Source organism: Atractosteus spatula, chromosome 27 (genome assembly GCF_055471065.1).
Source record: "Atractosteus spatula isolate fAtrSpa1 chromosome 27, fAtrSpa1.hap1, whole genome shotgun sequence".
Lineage (NCBI taxonomy): Eukaryota > Metazoa > Chordata > Actinopteri > Semionotiformes > Lepisosteidae > Atractosteus > Atractosteus spatula.
This window is the reverse complement of record NC_142732.1, coordinates 8929979-8947569: the sequence shown is the minus strand read 5'-3', so window position 1 is coordinate 8947569 and position 17591 is coordinate 8929979. Positions and strand designations below refer to the sequence as shown.

At 48.6% G+C, this 17591-nt stretch overlaps 2 protein-coding genes across 7 annotated transcripts; one reads left to right on the top strand and one right to left on the bottom strand.

Moving 5' to 3' along the window:
- The first annotated feature begins 420 nt into the window (after nt 1-420).
- Nucleotides 421-5637, top strand: vtna (vitronectin a). 3 transcript variants are annotated; one of them, XM_088907251.1, is made up of 8 exons: nt 421-571; nt 1378-1497; nt 1804-2073; nt 2599-2738; nt 3092-3248; nt 3860-4003; nt 4182-4640; nt 5291-5637. In XM_088907251.1, the coding sequence occupies exons 1-8, from the start codon at nt 514-516 to the stop codon at nt 5410-5412; spliced, it is 1470 nt and encodes a 489-aa protein (XP_088763377.1). In that variant the 5' UTR covers nt 421-513; the 3' UTR covers nt 5413-5637. The 3 variants fall into 3 exon arrangements, with proteins under 3 accessions (XP_088763377.1, XP_088763379.1, XP_088763378.1); XM_088907253.1 differs by lacking the exon at nt 421-571 and adding an exon at nt 586-608; XM_088907252.1 differs by lacking the exon at nt 421-571 and adding an exon at nt 685-921.
- Nucleotides 5638-5890: 253 nt separating this feature from the next.
- On the bottom strand, nt 5891-17368 carry LOC148814338 (kinesin-like protein KIF12). Of its 4 annotated transcripts, none has more exons than XM_088907247.1 (20): nt 17257-17368; nt 16405-16476; nt 16125-16203; nt 15525-15646; nt 15176-15251; nt 14889-15023; nt 14279-14414; nt 13145-13236; nt 12252-12402; nt 11088-11206; nt 10357-10461; nt 9849-9984; nt 9457-9574; nt 8889-8996; nt 8389-8545; nt 7959-8030; nt 7632-7751; nt 7032-7165; nt 6478-6665; nt 5891-6123 (listed from the first exon to the last, which is right to left on the bottom strand). In XM_088907247.1, exons 1-20 carry the CDS (start codon nt 17277-17279, stop codon nt 5978-5980), a joined length of 2289 nt encoding a protein of 762 aa, XP_088763373.1. In that variant the 5' UTR covers nt 17280-17368; the 3' UTR covers nt 5891-5977. The 4 variants fall into 4 exon arrangements, with proteins under 4 accessions (XP_088763373.1, XP_088763374.1, XP_088763376.1 ...); XM_088907248.1 differs by having other exon boundaries at nt 6571-6665; XM_088907250.1 differs by lacking the exons at nt 15525-15646; nt 16405-16476; nt 17257-17368 and having other exon boundaries at nt 16125-16183.
- Nucleotides 17369-17591: the final 223 nt, after the last annotated feature.

Below are 17591 nucleotides of genomic sequence, written 5' to 3'. Positions count from 1 at the left end.
ACATTAGTACTCTTCTCTTCTCTTCACATGAAAGGATTCCATTACAGCCTCCCTCCCTCCAGTGTAGCAGCCTCTGCGCTGTGGATTATCAATTGATTCTACATATTGATATTTTCTCATGTACTGCCACCTAGTAAGTTTCCAAAACAGGAGTTTTGCTGTTATGAGCTACCCAGGCACATCACATAACCTCTGCCGCTGGCTGTATAATTCCATGTTGTTCTAAAAATAGCACTTCGTAAATGTACTTGGTATTCTAAGGAAATGTACTCACAGGCAAGTCAATTAAGCCGAGACACAGCAAAGGAAAATGAGTTTTTAAACCTGACGCTGGGACACACCAAGTGCGCGTCCCGCGGGGCTCGCTCGCTGGTGAATGATTAATTCTCCGAAATGTTTAAAAACAGGGCAGAGCAAACAGATGGAGGTGAAGGACTTTGGAGCCCCGTGGTCTCGGTCTCCAGAAGATAGCTCTGTGCCCCGCTCCTGCCTTCAGACTCGCAGGCCGACGGCATGCAGCTCGGGACGGTCCTGCTGGCGGCTGTACTGGCCACTGCCCTGGCGGTGGAAGGTAGGGCGGCGGTGAGCAGATTTCGTCTCCAAACCAGGTCCGCTGCTTTAACGTGGGGCGCTCGCTAACGCGGAGACGTGAAAGAATAAGCAGCGAAATGGCGTGTCTCTTTTCTACTACTTTCGCCTCTTCTTTTTTTTCCCCACTCTCAGATTTAAGATTCAATCATTACCGTGGCTCTCCTTTCCCTGCTCTGGAAAGCCCTCTCCAGTCTGCAGGTTAACTCTGTTAGTCGGAGCGCTGCTGCACTAGGGGCTAGAGAGTGTGCCTCCCTGTGCTTTGATAGCTGATTGCAGTGTGGCAGTAGTTGACTTGCCTTGGCAGTGAGGCAGGGAGCCGCTGTGTTTTTGGTAAGTTGTTTTTTTTTTTCCTTTTCAAAACACAGCATTAGCTTTAAAACAGACCTGTTTGTGAAATGGCTGTGCGTAAAAGTTGTTGGCACGGCTCCAGTTCTGAGGGTTTTCGTTTTTCTCAAGCTTTTGGAGATCTAAATGATGGAATTATTGTCTCCAGTTCTTCAGATATACAGAGACTTGTGGGGCTGCAGTTGTGCACCCCTGTGCAGATTTGCAGACATTGCTTTACCATGCTTTTACTCCATTTGGGTGTCCCTTCCCATGATTTGCCTTTTCTCCCTGTGCTTTACCACGCTTTTAACACAATTGCACTGTGCCACTTCCATCAGGAGTGGGCTTCTGCTGTAGGAGACACCACAGTAGTGTTTTCATCAGGAGTAACAGAGTTAAAGAGAAACAGGCCTGTGTGTCTGACTGCTCTTCATTCTCCTGTCTGGTCTCTCCCTCCAGAGACCTGCGTGGGGCGCTGTGATGGTGGTTTTGATGCCAAGAAGAAATGCCAGTGTGACTCCATGTGCAAGTACTACCAGAGCTGTTGCATCGATTATGACACTGTCTGCCGCCCAAAAGGTGATCCAATAAGACTTCTTCGATGCTACGATTGTTATACACTATTAGAAAAAACACCAACATTCATACACTACAACCTCACTAAACCTCCGCAGGATTAAGGTAACCTACACAGAGCACATGGGTGAAAACATCACAGACAAATAACCAGAATTCTGGACAAAATCCTCACCAGAGTAGGGAAAATACATCCAGGCCCTGATCTTTGAGCACAAAAGGAGAACTTCAAATCCCACTAACAGCAGGGCTGGGGAAGGTTGAAACGTTAACTGGGAATGTGGGAATGTCCTTCTGTCTTCGGGCCAGTGGTCCGCGGAGATGTGTTTCAAGTCCCGGAAGATGAATATGACGACTACAGCAACGACACGGTCTCCGCCAAGCTGGAGGAGTCTGGGGGCCTCCTGAACCCCAACACCATCAAGCCTGCACCCACAGCGACACACACAGAAAGCAAGCCGGTAACGAAGCCCCCCCCCACCGATCCCAGCCCGCCGGGCCCTGGATCCGAGACCTGCAGCGGGAAGCCATTCGACGCCTTCATGCAGCTCAAGAATGGCTCCATCTTTGCTTTCCGAGGTGAGAGAGAGGGCATCGGGGTGAGGGGTGGGGGGGTCAGCTTCACTGGCACCCTGCCCTGTGGCTCTTTACATCGAGACAGAAGCAGCGTAGCAGTTTACAGCCAGTGACAGATCCCCAAAGAGTGTGGCAGCACCAAAGGTGGATCTTGTAGTCAAATCTTGCTCAAGATCGCCTTGAGATTATCCTTTTAAAGGTTAGCAGAGTGAATGCCCCTGTACAAAATACAAATTCAGTCAAAGCCAGTAGATGTGAACCCACTGGCAAGACCAAAGGGTGCTTTAATCAGTCAATACCAAGAGAGTGCCAATAACAGAGACCCTGAACTGCGCTCTCAGCGTGTTTTGCACCTTCTACAGTAAAAGCCGAGTCCCTTGTAGAACTTTGTTGTTGTTTTCCTACTTCTGGCTCTGCCACCTCTAGAGCTCCTGAATGTCTAGAGATGATCCATGTACAGGTTGGTGCCCAGCACCCCTCACGATGAGCCTGTGGGTGTGACGGGTGTGGGTGTGTCTGCTCTGCCAGGGGAGCATTTCTACGAGCTGGATGAGAAGGAGGTGAGGCCGGGGTACCCCAAGCTCATCAAGGACGTGTGGGGCATCGAGGGGCCCATCGATGCCGCCTTCACCCGCATCAACTGCCAGGGCAAGAGCTACATCTTCAAGGTTTGCTCCATCTGTTCTCTAACCAGATAGTGCAGTTTAAATTGATGTTGGATGGCAGTTTCCTTACACCATCGGTGTCCAGTCCTGATCCCGGAGGGACACTGTGTGTCTCCGGGGCTTCTAGGTCTCTTTCAAGCATCTGCGTCCCAAGTGCCGGGAGAAGCTGTTAAATGGGCCTGATTAAGCCGGACATCGGCTGGTTTATCTCGTTAACGAGTCCAGCTGGGGTGAAAGCCCGCGGACATACCGGCCCTCCAGAACCAGGACTGCCTTAGAATGCAAGAACAGACACGCCTGCCCCAGGGCGTGGGTCACACTTGGAGGAGTCAGTGCTCGGCTGTTCTCTAAATCAGGGCAGCAAGTACTGGCGGTTTGACGATGGCTTCCTGGACCCTGACTACCCGCGGGAGATCTCCGTGGGGTTCGCCAACATTCCCGAGGACGTGGACGGCGCCTTCGCCCTCCCTGCTGCCAACTACTACGGCAGAGAGAAGGTCTACTTCTTCAAAGGTACCTCCCCCCCCTGCTCCTACACCGGCTCCCTGGGCCGCCCTGCCCTGCCCGCTGGGTGTCGGCACAGGCCAAGCTCCCTACGGGTCACCTCCTCTGACTAGATCAGGCAACGGAGCAGCACTGCTTCTCTCTGGGCCTCAGAGCACCCGATGGGCCCAGGAATCAAGTAGGGCTTTCACATCGTCCAACATTTGACTATACAATTACATCCAGTTCCCCTACAAAAGTGAGACCTTTAGTCTACTTGAACAGCAAGCAGCCTTGTTATTTAATAAATGTATGACATCTGTTTATGTGCTTTGTCAAACTCTCAAAATTGAAGGAGTGATGGACATTTGGCAAGTTCCAATTATCCTGGGTGCGAGATTCGAACACAGTGGTGTACATCTCTGGCCCTGTGAGAATCACAGTCCTGAGCTTTTTTTTTGTAGCGTCTTGATTGTCAAAAGCAAGAGTAATTTAGAAGACTCTGTGAATTGAGTTCCTCACCGGCCCAGCTGGCTCATTCAGGGTTCTGCTGGAGAGCCCCAGTTCTGCAGGATTAGGCCGTATCCCAACTGGGTGTGCACAGGGAGCTGCTACCTTCCCCATCCCCTCTCCCCACTCAGGCGACCAGTACTACCAGTATGAGTTCAGACAACAGCCGTCCCAGGAGGAGTGCTCCAGGATGGCCCCGTCCACACTCTTCACCCGCTACACTGCGCTGAAGATCGACAGCTTCGAGGACCTCTTCAGCTTCCTCTTCCACAACAGTAAGACAGGCGGGGCCTGCGAGTGTGCAGGCGCGTGTGTGGGTTTGAGGGAGGGGGGGAGGACTGGGGGACACTGAGTCCAGGAGGAAGGGGAGGCAGGAGGGGGAGACATGGCAGAGCCCTGTGCGCCACAGCGCCGCCAGCGCAACCACCCGCCAGCTCGCGTCTGTCCTTCCAGGCCCCCGCCCAGGACAGAGCAGCAGTCCCGGCCCGCGGTCCCTCGCGAAGGACTGGGGGGGGATCCCGGGCCCCATAGACGCCGTGATGGCCGGCCGGCTGTACGTCACCCCCAGGAGCCCGGAGGCCCAACCCAAGCCGCTGTCCAAGTGGAAAAGCAAGGCCGAGCGGAGAAGGCAGAGGCAGATGCAGAGACAGAGGCAGAGGCAGAAGCAGAGGCGGCAGAGGGGCCGATTCAGCCGCTCTCCCTTCTGGGACATCGTGGATCAGTTCTGGCTCCCAGACTACGGCCAGAACGAGGAAACCAGGCAGGACCAGACGAGGCAGAGAGGCAGGGGGCAGCAAGAGCCCGACAACTATAACTACGACTTAGACCCCCTGGACGTGGCAGACCTGGACTTCACCTACGACGCGCTAAGCAAGTGCCAGCCCGTTCAGAGCATCTACTTCTTCATTAAAGGTAGGGGAAAGAGCAGCTTCCTTTGTCAGTCCCTTCATTCCTGACTACGTCAGTGCTACGTCAGACACCGACCAACCCCTTTGGCAAAATGCACTGTACGGGGCTCCGAAACAAGCACAAGCAACACCACTCCTGTTCACAGCCACTTTACAAACCACAGCTGTCCCCTTAAAGCAAACAATCTGCAACATTGAAAGTAGCTATAAATGTAGGTGTGCGCTCACCATGGGGAAAATATAGCAAAGAGTCGCTTGTGTGGGTCTCTTGTGGTCCATACAGCATACATTGTGGAAGAATCGAGAACAGGACACACGCGCCATTGTTAATCCTCAGCTATGAGACATTGACACAAGATTTAGATTCAGTCTGCCTAACGCTTCTTACCTGTTTCATCAAAAGATTTGGTTAAATTAGTCATATTCTAATATTTTGTAAATCACATAAGCACGTTTTATGTGAGTATACATGGGTTCTAGTCCTGTATGTTTGTAAAAAGTTAAGGTTGCAAAGCTTTGTCAACTTATATCTGAAAAGAAGTCTCGGAAGTTCATTCCAAGTGGAAGAAAACTCCAGTTCTTATGGATCTGATTTACATGGTTCACAACAGACCTACTCTGTCTCTGATTTTTTTTTCTCTCGCTCGTTTTTAGATCAATATTACCGCGTGAACCTACAGACCAAGAGAATCGACTCTGCGACACCGCCGTACCCAAGATCCATCGCCAAATACTGGCTGGGCTGCCCAGAAACAGACCTGGCAGAGAAGAAATGAAAGACAAAACTATCCCTGTATCAGTAATTCTAAAAAATAATAAGCCATATTATTAAACGCAGAAGGACTGAAATTGCAAATAATGGAAATAATAGGTCTAATACATCTAAGGAGGTACCAAGTGAATAATTGGAGATGTTGCAATAGAATGGATTAATGGCTTGTTACATTTATTTTACAGATCGGCCTCTGGTTAAATAAACAATTTCAGTGGAATGAAAACCCCTTCTGCAGTTCAAGTCTGTTACCTTTACTTGCACTTGAGTCTCAGTGATTAATGAAATGGGCGAATCTGCTAACAGGTTACTGTCTTTTTCTCCAAAGAAATACAGTATAATCGAACAGTTGAGTTTTGCAAACAGAACAGATTTCTGATGGGATGATATACAGTGTGTGATGACCAAATGGAAATGCTGGACTCTCCTCCCCCAACAACCTCATCTTTGTCTCAAATTAATATATCACGAGTCAATATTGGTTGAATTAACAATATTCTTTACTTTCCATGAGGTAGAACTCCTAGATAAAATCCCGGAAGGAAATGCCAAAGCATTGGTTTGAGTGGTCAGTGTCGCACTGAGGCAGCACAGACCAGCTGTGTATTTGGAACCTCTGTCCTCACTGAGCAGGCGTTGCCATGGTGTCCGATCTCCCGGGTCATGTGACGAGGGTGTGGTGTACCCGGTGGTCTGAGCCCCTCTGTCTGCTCCACTGCAAAGGAAAAGTCAGGGATCTCAGTAGGGGCAGCCACTGACTTGACCTTCAGCAGCCTACTGTGGAGAGGAGTGTTGTCAAGACCTTCAGCTTGTATTGTCAAACAGAGCACTCATGCCAAGATCAACCTGCACACTAGGTGCCATCGTTTTCAAAGTAGGTTGGGCATTGTTCCTTGTAAACATCAAATGCAAGAAACTGTGCTGCATGGTAAGCACGTATTTTTGTAATAGCGCTGACATAACGTTGGATTGCCATTGTGCAGGGAACTCACAGGAACATCGAATGTATCCATTTTCAGCCGTGAACAAAGCACAGTCATCGGTTCTGACATGCAGGCAAGATGATTACCTCTCCTCCTCACGGCCCCTGGAGGAGGTGCTGGGGTATCCATGTCCTGGACAGGGGGTGTTGGGAGGGGCGGAGCGGTTGGGACAACTTTACCCTTTGACTTTTGGGGCGGGGGACCCCCTCGTTGCGCCCTGGCATCCCTCATGACCTGAAAGCGGTCAGCATAGCCGTCGGTCTCCGCCTGGCTCCTGCACAGAAGGGAAACTCGTGTCACTGTTCACCCCTGCTTCCTTACACTTCCTCGTGCACCAAACGTCATTGTGCAGGGCCTCTTCACTGTCTCAATCAGCAGGGTCATCGTACGTGACTGCAACTGCGTTAAAGTTTCTTTGACACCGAACATTCAAGACATCATTTTTTATCAAGGCTAGTGACTCTTTGTCACCTATGAATGAAAATGGCTGGTGTCATAGGAGAGTTCGGCATTTCCCTTGCAGACTTGCAGATTGCAGAGGAGGGATTTGCATCCCAAAGTAGGTTTTCAGCACAAAACATAAGTGTATCAATGCAAACAGAGCTATGAAATCAATTTCTAACACAGGGGGAGCACTAACTTCTTTCTGCAGACCAGGCTCAAGCTGGGGCCTGGCTGGTGGGCTGGGTGGTCCTGCAGGGCACTTTGACAGTCTGGAGACGTTTTGGCTGCTTTGTGCTGGTATGAGCAGACCAGCAGGGGCAGCTGCCCAATCTGGAAGGACAAAGAGAGAGACGGGCCTGTGGGAGGGTTACGTAAGAGTGAAAGAGGTCAATCGCACCACAGAGATGGAGTCCTTACAACATCAAACTATTTGCAGCTCTTGTGTTTGTGGTTCCACTCATACGGATTCATTGACACGGTGTTTCCATCCATCAAACCATCCATTTTATAAACCCTCCTGCGAATTCAGGGTCACAGTGGAGCAGGACACACCCTGGATGGGACACCAGTCCGTTAAAGGGCAGACACACGCAGGATATGGTATACCCTTTATTCTCAAAATTGTCTGCCCAGTTATAAGCTCTTTAAAGAGGCATCAACATTGCAAAAACATAAAAATGCATTGTATCATCAGGCTATTCTACAGTTAAGTCCATTTAAATTTCCCTGTGGATGCTTCCCTAGGAATTCCCTGTCAACTGTAGAGTAGGTCAGGCACACGTGAGAGAGCACAAACCTGCCTGTGTTGATCTATATGGGAAGCCCCTCCTCTTAAGAAGAGGGGATGCAGAGGGGTGGGGTCTTCCTGTGCCATAAATGGGCAGGGCCTGGTGTTCCACTGTGGCTGCGGTCGACACTGTGCCCGAAAAGAAAACAGGAATAAATGACCATTAGTCAAGGACTTGTCACAGAACTTCCTGCATTCTCACCTCAGCCTTTGACAAAAGAACATACCGAGACAAAAGAAAAGGCCATGACTTTGTCAAGCAAAAGAACTGCTCCTGATCGGCACTTTACCATGAAGAGAAAAAACATATGGAAACGTTCCTAAGCAATGTGAGACCTGTAAGGCGCTGTCAGAGGGACATCCGCAGCAGTGAAGGCAGGGATACCAGGGACAGGCAACACGCTGATCCTGCGGAAGGCAAACACCAGGGTGGGGTCTGAGTCATTCCCAAGCAGTCTGAACAGGCGTACAGAAAGAAGGAGGTCCACATCCCCATAGGTTAATTCCTGAGAAAATAGGGCAAAGTCAAAGCCACCTAGAAGGAGATTTTGAATTGCTCTGAAATGCATTTCGAGACTGCCTTGAATCACTACAGATTGATTTGATTCAACAATAGACAGCTCAGTTGGCCTGGCCTCAGATCCAGGAGACAACTCCAGAGTGGCGTCTTCTCCACCCGGTTCATACATCTGGAGACGTGTCAGGCACGTGTCACGCGGAGCCCCAGACGGGCCGAGGGGGGGGGGGGTTGGGGTGGACGACTCACAGTGTGGCAGGAGTGCCCGTGGGCAGGCGGCGGGGGGGCAGCGGGTGAGTGCTGGCGGTGGGGGGGGTTGGCGCTGCCACAGCTGCTGGCGCTGCTCAGGGAGTGACCGGAGGGGCCGGAGTGGCTACTGCTGACCACTGGGGAGGCGGCCATCACCCTGGAGAGAACACAGAGGGTCAGCATGAGTCTGCAGGGAGAGCTGTTGTAGATCCAGGTAACTGGAAACCTGTTAGTTCAGCTTGTTAAGATCCGAGTTGGATGGAAACCCACCGGCACACCAGGCCTCCAAGTATGGACTAGATTGGATAGCCCTGCTGCAAACTGTTTATGTATGCTCTTCTTTTGTCTACGATTTAGATCAATCTAGCACAGCACCCAAGATCCACTCCCTGTTGTGGGAGTGTGACAGAGTTCTGTACAAAGTCGTTTGCCTCCTCTGTCAGAGAAATGGTCCTCTGCCGTACATGTGGCCCACTCCGCAAAGGTGTGGCGTGACGTACCTTTCCAGGTCTTCCAGTTTGCGCAGAAGCCGGGTGTTCTCCTGCGCCAAGAGCGCCCTCTGCTGCTTGGAGGCCTCCTGACTGCACAGCAGTGTCGTCTTCTCCTGCCTGAACGGGAACATAGCAGACCTTCCAACATCAGCCCAAGTGGCACGTCTGCCGTGCAGCGCAGTGCCAACTGCATTACATTAGTAGCACCGACAACATGGCATTGCAATCACAATGGCCTCCATTACTAATTTGACAGCAGTGTGGAACAATGGTTAGGCCTGTGGAAGTAAAACTGGAAGGTTTACAGCTCAAATACTAGACGGAGCATTGCACCCATGAGGCAGGTACTTCATTCATTTTTCTCTAATAAGATGTCCTGCTGTATAAGTGGGTAGTTTCCAAATTGTCATTGAAAATAAGAATTTGTTCTCAACTGATTCAAATACATTATTATTAGCATCACCAGGCAATGGAATATCCAATAATCAATCTAAGAGTATAATAACACCAACGGCAACAAGAAAAGAATGTTACATAATTAAGATCAGTCATGAGTAAATGCTAGGGCGGAACTCACTGTAGCTTCTTGTTTTCCTCTATGAGCTGCCTCAACAGGTTGTGCAGACTGTGATCAGGCCCATGGCTACCTCTCTCGCCCTCTGCTACCCCCACCATCCCCGGCTCACTACTGCTCCCTACAGGGAGAGAGGGGTAGAACAATGGCAGTAGCAGAGCCAGAAAGCAGAGAACTTGTCAAGATGTTGGACTGGCAACAAATGCCTTCTTTATTCTAGCACAAATTAGGTCAATTTGAGAAGATGGTGGAGAGACACAAGCAATGCAAATACAATAAAAACAAATGTGTAAACATATCGGCTTCCAAGGCAGGCCCCTCTTTAACTACTGACCTGTCTGGAGACCTCACAGAAAAAGCTGACACCCTTATAAGAGATTGAAAAGGACTCATACTCCCAGCACCCTGTCTGCCCACTGCAGGATTCCTCTCCCCCTCCAGAAACTGCAGTTCTTGTCTCAGCAGCACATTTTCACTGCGCAGTAGCCTGACCTCCCTCTCCAGGCTGATCACCAGCTTCTCTCGCAGGTCCTGCACGGGGGCACAACAGCACAGAACTCTGGGATACTGGATTGCCAGGACGATGCCCTCTGACCTTTGCCTCTGAACTTGTTTCATTGGGAGGCAAGATTCTGTTCTGTCAAAAGGCTAGCTCCAGCTATGTTGCTCTTTTAAAAAAAAGAAAGATTAAAAGTTTGTTTTGCTTAGCGGAATCAGTTTATAAAGATGGAACAGGCCTCTAAATTTAAAGAAAATTACAAATGACTCAAGGTCATTTGCATGGTTCAAGAAGAAAATAATATCTTGTGTAACTTAAACGATTTAAATACTTCAGCCTTTTTCTGAGAGTAACACTGCAGGCCCTGTTTTAATTTGGATGCCCCATCTGCAAAAAGTTCTTACCCGCTTAGCCATGGGTCTGTTTTTGATCTTTCTGGCTCTGCTGGCATAGCGCAGTGTGTTCATGGTCTCTTGGAGGTTAGTGACAGAGGGGGACACACATGCAATCTGGACACAAGAGGGCAGCAGTCACTTCACAGGTACAGTACAGTGCATTTACAGTATATCAGAACAAATATCATACATCCCATAACATCACTTTATTAACACTGTACAATTTCTTGCATTAGGAATTAGTCTTTTTGCATACCCCAGCTTGCTCTCCATGAGCCACAGACAGGGAGAGAGAAGCTTGGGGTCAGGGCACAGGGTCAGCCATTGTATAGCACGCCTGGAGCAGGTTGGGTTAAGGGCCTTGCTCAGGGGCCCAACGGAGTAGGATTCCTATGCTAGCTGTGGGATTTGAACCAGCAACCTTCCAGCCACAGGCGCAGCTCCTGAGCCACAGAGCCACCGCTCCGCCCAGAAGTACACTGTACACTGCACAGAAGGTGCATCTGACCTGACCATGCTTGCTTCATTAAATTTAAAGTCTGTGAAAAATGTTCATCATCTTATTCTTGCCTTCTTATTCAAACAGTGATTGAGAATTTTGTACATTTTTTAGAAGATACTGTTAATTCTACCTTTACTGCTATTTCTACATTTTAACCTTTTGTACGTCATTGATATTAACAATCAGGTGTTGTAATCTGTGCAACTGGCAGTGGTATAAGACAAGTGAGCTTGCTCACCATGAGTGTGACCCCTGAGCCTCCCAGCGAATCAGAAAGCAGCTTTGTGAGCTTGCTGTCTCGGTATGGGATGTGTCCCTCCCTCTTTTTGGGATCCACCAGAGCAGAGATACACTTCCCTGTGCAGAAATGAATACAAGCAATAGCAGTGTAGTGTCTAAGGCTGAGATTACACTTGGGAATCATTAACATCAGACCAACACAAAAGGTCAGAGATGACAGTGCGTCACCAAAGTCACCAAACTCATTTCGTTCACTTTCTCTATAGAAGGAAACTCCAACCCTGCTCCTGGAGAGCCCCAGTCCAGCAGGACTATAGGTTTATAGCCAGCTGTTAAACTATCAAGAAGTTGGAGTAGGGAGCTGTGTCATCACGCATAGGCTGCAAAGGAACAGGTAGAGGTTCATTCCTTGCTGTAAAGAAAAGAGACAACGTTTTGGCTGTGGTGCCTTCTTCAGGTTAAATAATCAATTTCTAAAGGCCTGGAAGAACTGAACTACTTAAACATTGAATCAATTAAACAGGTGGTGCATTCAATCAAAATCTTTTGAGATCAGTTGGAACAAAAATTGGATTGTCCTCAGGGACAAGTTTTCCCTTAATAGAAACATTACTTAGGAATTGCTTAAACAATGTTAATCCTCAAATAAAATTGCTGTGGATGTCCTTTTGACAGTACCCTACAGGTGACCTATAATATTATAGGTCACCTGTAGGGTGACTGGGGCTGGGGCTCTCCTGCTCTGGTCTGGTAAAACTAGGAACAATGTCCCTCCAGGTACTGGAGCACCGTAATAAACTAGTTATTTTCATGATAGCCACAGTTAGCCATGTGTCCACCGTGCCCAAAATTAGGCTAAAAAATGTTGAGTTTCAGACAGCAAGCTCATATCTCGTCAGTGGGCCTCCTGAGGTGGCAGAATTCAAATGTGTGCCCAAAAGGCAGGCCAAGAGACTACTTCAAAAAATACTTTAAAACATTCTTGCTCAATATTCACTTTTGAGCTCCTTGATGGATATGCCTAAACTGTTGTATTATGAAACTATGTCCCCCTGTGGCTTCACTTTTGACATTTATAAGCACCGGCTGTAAAAGTAACGTTGTATAGTTTTCTTTTCAGGTTGAAGTGGGATTCTGGAGGACCGCAGCTGGGCACACCCACCCAGGGTGAGCAGACTGCGGTTGATGTTGCTGGTCTCCTCCAGGAGCTCCCCCGTGGAGTCCGTGCCCTTTGCCCTCTCGCTGCCCGCCAGGTCCACAATGCACAGTTTGCCATGCCTGGCCAGACACCCAGCGCACCCTTCCTCCTCAGCCTGGTGCTCATGGGAAAAGGGGCCGAAACATGTTAACAGGCGGCCACACAAGACACTCCAAGTAAAATTCCCTTGTATTGTTAAAGCATGTGGCAAAAAGCTGTTTGATACATGTGAGTCAACCTTGTAATTAAGGGAGCCTTCTCAAAATGAAAAGGCTAAGTTATTCATTTAGGTATTCCATACCATTTCCTTCATGGAGAACATCAGTCCGGTATGTTTTATAGACTTAGTCACTAAAGCTTATATTTATCTAGACTAACTAGACCAGGTCCAACATTGTGTCTGAGAGCTGGGCTGGAATGAAAACCAAGAGATTCTGGATTCTGGGTTAGAGATTCTAGATCTGCTTCTAGAGCAGCAGATCTACACCTCCCCAGCAAATCAGCAGTTCCTAAATTGCTGGTCCAGTTTATGTAATCAGTGTGGCAAATGATTTATTATAACTTAGGTCATCTTGAACAAACATCTTAATATCCTTCAGCTCACAAGGAGCAGAGACCTCTATGTTGAACAAATTATTTGATTGAATGATCAATATTTAAAAGTGTTCTTAATCGTCACAAAGTAATTAAGGGTGACCTATAAGGCTAACTGTATTGGAATGAAACATCTGTTGCTGTTTCGGGCATTCAGACATGAATATCTCTCGCTCTTCAACCTCATGCCTGCTTTTCAAAGCCATTGAGAGTGTGTGAGAAGGTACGAGTGCAGAGGAAGAGGAAGAGGAAGGGATCGTCACCGATTCGCTCTCGATGTAGACGGTGAACATGCAGTGACTGCGGCTGGAGTGCTTGTTCAGGGCGTGAGACGAGGTCTGTCTGTTCCGCATTCCTGCACAGAAGACAGAGACCAAAAGGGGCAGGTAGGTAGGCAAAGAGCCTAAGAAATAGGGCCTCAAGATCACTCCATCTGTCCATTTTCCAACCATTTTATCCAATACAGTGACGCAGAGGAGCTGAAGGAGACTATACTCACAAGGCAGGTTACACCCTGTATGGGATGCCAGCCCATTGTGGTGTAGACACACAAACACAGACACGCACACATCCACACAAGGGCCAGTAATCCCAGAAGCCAGTCTTTGGACTGTGGGAGGAAACTGGAGTAATCTCAAGGCCTAATGTGGTCAAATACTACCTTGCAGCATCAGGATAAATTGAGTCATTAAGGGTTGTAACGAAGTGGGAGTGGGAGGAGCCATGGAGAACACTGGTCAAAGTCGACGCCCCATCTGAGGGGGCGGGGGCACCAGTATGAGGCTAGCGAAAACCCCCAAAACAAAAAGGAAAAAGCACACCGCCTTGCAAAGTGCCCTCCAAACTGGACAATCCCTATCTAACGGGGCCCAGTCTGGGGAAAAAGAAACCGCTTGGGACAGCGGCAGCTAGACTAGACTGTCCCTGTTTATCAGGGCCCAGACTGAAAGAAAAAGGAAAGTGTGGCCAAAAACAAAAGAAACTCCACCTGCACCGGTGAATCCTCACAACGGGACAGGAGAGGAAAGAAAAAGAAGCAAAAATACGGCCCCGATGCTCTCTCCACAACCCCCTCCGCGGGGAGGTTCTCCCCTTGCGGGGGTCTGCTTGTCCCTCCGGGGAGGGGCTCAGTCTGTTCTTACAGGGCCCCCACAGCTGCAGCACATTCTTAACCAGCCAGGACAGCTGCGGTTGTTAAGGTAACGCATCCCCCTTAATCCAGGGCTCCGCCTCCACACTGGACACGCCCCTCGAAATGCCACAGAGTCAATCAATATTTGATCAAAAACTGGAAGGATTTTTGTTATCTACTCTCAGTCCAAAAACAGTGTAGAAAAAATACATTTATCTCAACACAAAGGAAAATGGGTTAACCCTTCAGGCCCGGCTCTCCATACCTTCCTCCAGGAGCTTCAGGGCTGCGTCCAGACTGTGAAACTCCACGCTGGACAGGTTCTCCACGTAGAAGCCACAGGCCCTACTCCCACGGACGCTCAGTGAGTCAGGCAGGTAGGGGTTGAGGAGGTCGTGGACCTGCAGGGACAGAAGGGCCACACAGAGGTGGAGAAACCAGCAGCAAAGACAGCCACCATCTCAGAGCTCAGACACAAAATAAATGCTTAATAACATGCAAAAATATTAGAACACCTGTCAGAAATAAGACAGGATCCAGCCAAACAAACCTCTGAGGTGATCTGAAGACCATCTCTTTTGGTCCATTCTGGATTCTTATTCTGATATAACATGATATTTCTTTACCAGTAAAACTGCTTCCTTTGGATGTGCTGCTTTATGATTGCAAGCAGATCTATTCTTGCTTGTATCAACTTGAGCTCAAGCTGGAGCTCTCAATTAGGGGGACACTGGTTGGTATGTTAGTTCCTCACCAGCTCTTCCACAGAACAATGAAAATGCCAGAATACATAGTTGATCACTCTCAGGTTAAAGTTAACTTTGATCTGTCTTTTCCCTGTATTTACAGAGGACTCTGAGCAGTTAATTTATTACCTGCTCATTGTAGATCTCCAGGTAGGAAGCACTGAGGGCCAAAGTCTCTTTCTTGGACTGCACCTGGTCCAGCAGGTAGGACAATGACCTCTGCATCAAGGCAAACTCGCTGAGCCCCATCAGGCCGTCAATGAACTGTGGTGAGCAAGATGGAAATGGACAACAGATTGCACCAAAAAGAGGGTTATGCTTTGCTGAGCTTGAAGTGCTGTGTGTTCAATTGTTCAACAGGCACAGCTGTGGCTGGGGGTGGCAGCCAAGCATAAGAGAAGCCAGGAGGTTCCTACTTGGGAGTGAGGTCCTGTGATGGTGTAGGTCTTGCCCGAGCCCGTCTGCCCAAACGCAAACACTGTGCAAGAGAATCTGCAAGGGCAATCAGAATTTACAACAGTGAGTCTGAGGAGGAGGAGGAGGAGGAAGGCGAAGAAGATTCGTCTTTCGCTGATGGTGCACCTGCTCATACTAAACAGCAACAGTGGGCACGGACACAGCCATATACCGGATCATGAAGCAAAGCTCTGGGCTTCCTATTCCTGCCTTTCTTCAGCACTGGCCTCAAGGCCAGATGGAAGCTAGGAGGCCAAGCAAGTGTCCACTAGTCTCTGCAGCCCTGCGATCCCTGGTCTCCGCCCTCACCCCTCGAGCGCCATGTCCACGAGCCGCTTCACCCCGCATTCCTCAAAGACCTCGTGCTGCCCGCTTCCAGGCTCCAGCACCATGTCGAAGGTGAAGGCTCTGTCCTGCCCTCCGTGACTCACCTACGGGAAACAGTCAGAGCTGCTTGAACAAGAGCAACCCCCCACACCAAGCCTTCTGAGGTCAAAACCTACTAAAGCTCTTAAAAGTAGTTAAGATCGTGCTAAGATACTTCTTAAACAGAATTCTCTGTGGCCTAGAGTAAAGTTTGTAAAGGTTTAGGACCTTAACTAACTGGTTAACGTCAGATGAGCACCTTTAACTCAAACCTAAACCCTGTCTAAATCACATGTGGCCCTGAACTGAAAGATGCCTGTTCCTCTTACGGAATTTCAGAGCAGAGCACAAGGCAGGACCGCACTCTGGATGTGATGTACACACATACACAAATTAAATGATATCAAAGTTTTGAAGGTGGACAGAAACACCCAGCAAAAAAACAATAACACTTGAACATGCAAACTCCACACGGAAATTACTGTTTGTCCCCTGTAAGAGAGAGAACAAAGCATGAACAGAGGTGCGATCAGGAGCTCTCACCAGCAGTGTGCGCCGGTCAGGACAATACAGTGCCGCCTGATGTCCATGACTGTGCTCCTCATCACTCAGAGGTCTCACCCTGATCGCAGACAGACACAGAGAGACACAGCAGAGAACTGAAAGGCAGCCTGCATGTAACATAGCACTGGACCTTGTTTGCTCATAGGCATTTGTTTCTAAAAGGTTTTTGTGTAAAGGTTCAGAAATTATTATTACAAGTTTGAGTGTCCTCACAAAGCACCAGTTTGTGTGCTTGAAGTCGGAGACACATCAGGTATACCTGACTGCTACAATAATGTTGGACTCGTCCTCTCCTGTAGTGCCTTTGAGCCCTCCGGTCTCCGGAGACTGCCTGGAAAACAGAGGAGAGAGAAGGAAAGAAGGAGAGACTGAGTGGGAGCACAGAGGCTGGCTTCTTAGGTTTCGTTTCTGCCTCTGATTCACATCCTGCTGAACACCATAATGTCTGGAAAAGCACTTCTGGTGACTTTTTTGTCGCCATTCTCTCCTTCAGCGAGTACAAAATTACAGCAAGAGGAAGTTTATCTCCCCCTGCAGAAAGAAACAACAGGACTGGAAGGAAACTCAAAGCCAAAATCTGAGAAAGACAATGAGATGAAAAAGTGCTTTAGCCCTGGTCAAACACCGAGCCGCGCAGCTCGACTGAGCACAATTAAACAGAAAAACACCCCAGTGAGAGAAATCCTGGAGTCTCAAATATGACCTGTCTCCAGGAAGCCAGGATCCTGGTTCAGGCTAACTTTACTACTAGGTTTTATTGGTTTCTTTTTAAAGGATGTTCCTTGAAAAAAAAACAGAAAACACATTCTTGGTTAAAGCATGAATAAAAAAAACCTCATGGAAAAAAAACCTGACACAAAACAACTTGGACTAATCGATCAGTAGAGCTTTCCACTGCTGAAATTTGTCTTTTTCATTTACAACACAAAAACTGAACTAAAACAAATCCATCAACACAGCAGTAAAGGTCTTTACTTCTCTTCTACAGATGAGCAAGACCCTTGCTGTCATTTTTTGAGCACCAGTCGCTCACAGTGAAAAGGTACAGGGAATAACTAAGGGGATAAAGAGCATTAATGAAATTAATTAGAAATTAGAAATGAGAAATTACCCAATGGAGCTGGAGTGGAACATCAGTAGCGTCAGCGAAGACTTAAGGTGCTGCCTTTGTTCCTGTCCAGTTCAGATGCTCATCTCCATCAGTCCCACTCCCAGTTCACTCTGGCCTGTGCCTCTTGCAATGGGCTCCCTCCTCCCGCCTGCAGAACAGTACCTCCATGACATCACAATGTATTAGAATACCCAGGGGATTTGGGACAGCTCCTATTCACGCTTAACCCTTCATGCGCCAGGCAAGGCCCCACCTGGGTCTGCCTAGGTTAGCGTATTATATTCCTTGAAGCAGATTAGACTATGTCTGACATTCCCAGTTAGACTGCTAAGATC